The sequence below is a fragment of the Rhinopithecus bieti genome, unplaced genomic scaffold (genome assembly GCF_001698545.2).
Source record: "Rhinopithecus bieti isolate Rb0 unplaced genomic scaffold, ASM169854v2 scaffold_81727, whole genome shotgun sequence".
NCBI classification, from domain to species: Eukaryota; Metazoa; Chordata; class Mammalia; order Primates; family Cercopithecidae; genus Rhinopithecus; species Rhinopithecus bieti.
The window spans coordinates 402831-407891 of record NW_016834786.1 but is presented as its reverse complement, the minus strand read 5'-3'; the positions used below and the strand labels follow the sequence as shown (position 1 = coordinate 407891).

Sequence of the window (5061 nt, the reverse complement as noted above, 5' to 3'; positions counted from 1 at the left end):
TTTTTTTTTGACGGAGTTTTGCTCTGTTGCCAGGCTGATAGAGTGCAGTGGCGTGATCTTGGCTCACTGCAACCTCCGCCTCCCAGGTTCAAGCGATTCCCCTGCCTCAGCCTCGCGAGTAGCTGGCACTACAGGCACATGCCACCACACCCAGCTAATATTTTTTTGTATTTTAGTAGACACAGGGTTTCACCATGTTGGCTAGAATGGTCTCAATCTCCTGACCTCGTGATCTGCCCATCTCGGCCTCCCAAAGTGCTGGGATCACAGGCCTGAGCCACCGTGCCCGGTTATTTTAACCATTTTTAAGTGTACAGTTCAGGAGTGTTAAGTGCGTTGACAATATTGTGTAACCCATCTCCAGAACACTTTTCATCTTGCAAAACTGAAGCTCTGTACCCACTAAACAACTACTCCTTGTTCTTCCCAACCCCGATCCCCTGGCAACCACCATTTTACCTCCCATCTGTATGAATTTGGCTACTTGAATCATATAGTATGTGTCTTTTTGTGACTGTCTTATTTCACCTAGCATAATGTCTTCAAGGTTCATCCTTGTAGTGGCATCAGAATTTTCTTCTTTAAAGATGTCTTTAAAAATTAGCCGGGTTTGGTGGTGGCCTCCTGTAATCCTGGCTACTTGGGGGGCTGAGGCAGGAGAATCACTTGAACCCAGGAAGCAGAGGTTGCAGTGAGCTGAGACTGCACCATTGCATGCCACCTTTGGCAACAAGAACAAAACTCTGTCTCAAAAAAATAAACAGATATCTTAAAGATAATTAACTGATTTTCTATTATATTTATATGTCAGATTTTGTTCATCAATGGACACTTGGATTGCTTTCATCTTTGGTTTTTGTGGATAATGCTGCTATGAACATGGGTGTAAAAATATCTCTTTGAGACCCTTCTTTTCATTCTTTGGGGTATATACCCAAAAGTGGAATTACTGGATGATATGATAATTTCACTTTTAATTTTTTGAGGAACTGCCATACTGTTTTCCATAGCAGCTATACCATTTGACATTTCCAGCAAGAGTGCACAAGGGTTCCAGTTTCTCCACATCCTCACCAACATGTGATTTTTTTCAGGGGGCTGGGGTTACATCAAACCCAATTTTGTTTTAAATTTTAACATTTGATTAGGGATAGCATTCTCTCTGCGTATCTCTAGAGAAACAAATTTTGGAAGGCCAGGCGTTGTGGCTCACACCTATAATCCCAGCACTTTGGGAGGCCTAGGTGGGCAGATCACGAGGCCACGAATTCGAGACCAGCATGGTGAAACTCTCTACTAAACTCTATATTAAAAATACAAAAATTAGCTGGGTGTGGTGCTCGTGTGCCTATAATCCCAGTTACTCAGGAGGCTGAGGCAGGAGAATCGCTTGAACCCGGGAGGCGGAGGTTGCAGTGAGCTGAGATCACGCCATTGCACTCCAGTCTGGGTGACAGAGCAAGACTCTGTCTCAAAAAAAAAATTTTTTTTGGAAGTTCTAAAGTCTAATTTATTATCTCCTCATAGCTGGCACAGTGATGTTTGAGTATGGAATGCGTCTTGGCAGAGAAGTTCGAACTCTTCGGGGACTTGAGAAACAAGGCAACTGTTATCTGGCTGCTCTCAATTGTTTACGACTTATTCGTCCAGAATATGCGTGGATTGTGCAGCCAGCATCTGGTGCAGTGGTATGAAAATGTTTCATCCTGGAATTTTGGGGTCATTAAATCTACTTGTTTTGGTCCTTTTAAAACTATTATGTCATTTTGCTTGATTTGATTTACAATTTCTTCTGAGATATTTGTGAAAAAAACCTATGTTTACAATTCAGTTGTTATATATTACTACCCCTTTAGTTCTCAAGTTCAGAATTATTGTAGGAAGAAATATCGCAGAGTGGTTTTGGAGTTTGACAGACCTGACCCAATTCAGACAAGTTACTTAATCTTTTGTTCAGTTATTCTCTGGCATAAAATATGGATAATACCTACTTTATAGGATTGTTTGGGTATTAATGAGATAATTCAAGTCAATTGCTTAGGACAGTTAACAGTGCCTGGCCCAGAAAATGTGCTCAGTAAATGGTAGCTGCTTTTATTTCTATTGTGTTTGTTAATGCAGTCTTCAGTTACTGTTTTAAAGGACACACACTTTGAGTTCTTCCTATCATACTGATGGGTCGGATACATGCAACTGTTTCTGTTATATATAACTCTGGAACCAAGAAAAATTAGTTGATTTACATGGAGATCAAAATCCCTGTCCTTGGACTCAGTAATGTTATGGATAAGTTAACAACTTGGCAAAGAACTTCTTTCTTTGTCTCATAGTTACAGTACCTCTGTAAGAACTCTGCTGGTTGAAATAAAAATAATTTCCATTGAGAGAATTTAAGCATAAAAGCTCTGAATCACAGTTAATGATATCAAAATAAAATACTGATTTTCACAGTTAAATTACTTGTTTTGTTTTATCAGTATGATCGCCCTGGAGCATCCCCTAAGAGGAATCATGATGGAGAACGCACAGCTGCCCCCAGTGAGTCAGGAGTCTCACACTGGTTCTTTGCTAGACAATAGTAATATTGTTATTGTTAGTTACATTATGATAGAAATATGTAGTTAAATAAGCTACATATAGTAGTAATATATAAATGTTATAATAGTAACAGTTGCCCTTGTAAAACACAGGTTTTAACTGCAGGCATCTATTATACAGATTTTTGTTTTCAATAAGTATATTGGATCCTTTTTCTGGAGATGTGTCACAATTTGAAGAAACTCCCAGTTGAACCACATAGCCTAGAAATATTGAAAAAGTTAAGGAAGCCGGGTGTGGTGGCTCACACCTATAATCCCAATGCCTTGGGAGGCCGAGGCAGGTGGATCACCTGAGGTCAGGTGTTCAAGACCAGCCTGGTCAACGTAGCGAAACCCCTTCTCTACTAAAAAATACAAAAATTAGCTGGGCAGTAGTGGCCCTCACCTGTAATTCCAGCTACTCAGGAGGCTGAGGCAGGAGAGTCGCTTGAACCCAGGAAGCGGAGGTTGCAGTGAGCTGAGATTATGCCACTGCATTCCAGCCTGGACGACAGAGTGAGACTCTGCCTCAAAAAAAATCATGTTTAGTGGGACTCACATGAAGTGTCACTAGTGACGCTGGAAGTGCTCCCAAGGAGCAGAAAAAAGTCATAACATGACAAGAAAGAGTTGAACTGCTTGATATCTACTGTAGATTGAGACTGGCAGTTGAGGTTGCCTGCCATTTCAAGAAAAATGAATCCAGTGTAAGGAACGTTGTAAAAAAAAAAAAAGAGAGAAAATTTGTGAAGCTGTTGCTTCAGCTTCGCCAATAGGTACAAAACTTTGTACTTTTGCAAAATACATTTTTTTTTTTTTCTTTTGAGACGGAGTCTTGCTCTGTCGCCCAGGCTGGAGTGCAGTGGCCGGATCTCAGCTCACTGCAAGCTCCGCCTCCCGGGTTAACGCCATTCTCCTGCCTCAGCCTCCCGAGTAGCTGGGACTACAGATGCCCGCCACCTCGCCCGGCTAATTTTTTTTATTTTTTAGTAGAGATGGGGTTTCACCGGGTTAGCCAGGATGGTCTCGATCTCCTGACCTCGTGATCCGCCCGTCTCGGCCTCCCAAAGTGCTGGGATTACAGGCTTGAGCCACCGCGCCTGGCCGCAAAATACATTTTTATCTCATATGGAAAATCCAGCCTTTATGTGAGTACAGTATTGCTATAAAAAAGGCATACCTATAGACTCTAACATGATTTTCAAAACAAGTTATTACACAACAACTTAAAGCAAAAGGAAGGTAAAAGATTAAAGCTGGAGAATTTAATGCCAGCAAAGGATGGTTTGACAATTTAAGAAAGAGATACAGCTTTTAAAATGTCAAGATACAGGAGAAGCAGCTTCTGCTGACCAAGAAACAGCGATGAGTTCCCAGACACCATTAAGGAAAATCACTGAGGGGAAACATTTGCCTAAACATGTTTGTTTGCTTTTGTTTTTGTTTTTGAAACAGGGTCTCACTCTGTTACCTAGGCTGCAATGCAGTGGCACAATCATGGCTTACTGCAGCCTCAAACTCCTGGACTCAAGCAATCCTCCTACCTCGGACTCCCATAGTGCCGGGACTACAGGCATGAGCCACTGTGCCTGCCTTCCGTATGATTTTCTTAATAACATTTTCTTTTAAGAGTACAGTATAGGCCAGGTGCGGTGGCTCATGCCTGTAATCCCTGCACTTTGGGAGGCTGAGGTGGGTGGATCACCTGAGGTCAGGAGTTCAAGACCAGCCTGGTCAACAATGATGAAACCCTGTGTCTACTAAAACTACAAAAAATTAGCCAGGTGTGGTGGCGGGTACCTGTAATCCCAGCTACTCAGGAGGCTGGGGCAGTAGAATTGCTTGAACTCGAGAGACTTAGGTTGCGGTGAGCCAAGATCACGCCACTGCACTCCAGCCTGGGCAACAAGAGCAAGACTCCATCTCAAAACAACCACAACCAAGAGTACAGTATATAGGCCAGGTATGGTGGCTCATGCCTGTAATCCCAGCACATTGGGAGGCCGAGGCAGACGGATCACCTGAGGTTGGGAGTTCAAGACCAGCCTGACCAACATGGAGAAACCCTGTCTCTACTAAAAATAAAAAATTAGTTGGGCGTGGCAGCGCATGCCTGTAATCCCAGCTACTTGGGAGGCTGAGGCAGGAGAATCACTTGTATCCAGGAGGCAGAGGTTGCAGTGAGCCGAGATCGTGCCATTGCACTCCAGCCTGCGCAACAAGGGCAAAACTCTGTCTCAGGCCGGGCGCGGTGGCTCAAGCCTGTAATCCCAGCACTTTGGGAGGCCGAGGCGGGCGGATCACGAGGTCAGGAGATCGAGACCATCCTGGCGAACACGGTGAAACCCCGTCTCTACTAAAAAAATACAAAAAAAAAAACTAGCCGGGCGAGGTGGTGGGCGCCTGTAATCCCAGCCACTTGGGAGGCTGAGGCAGGAGAATGGCGTAAACCCGGGAGGCAGAGCTTGCAGTGAGCTGAGAT

General features: G+C 43.6%; 1 protein-coding gene across 3 annotated transcripts in view; it reads left to right on the top strand.

Moving 5' to 3' along the window:
- NUP160 (nucleoporin 160) overlaps nt 1-5061 on the top strand; it is a 75083-nt gene that overhangs the window by 56861 nt on the left and 13161 nt on the right. For all 3 annotated transcript variants that reach the window (XM_017865775.1, XM_017865776.1, XM_017865778.1), the window contains 2 exons: nt 1528-1688; nt 2478-2538. In XM_017865775.1, the coding sequence (XP_017721264.1) occupies nt 1528-1688; nt 2478-2538 (222 nt within the window). The remainder of the gene's footprint in view (nt 1-1527; nt 1689-2477; nt 2539-5061) is intronic.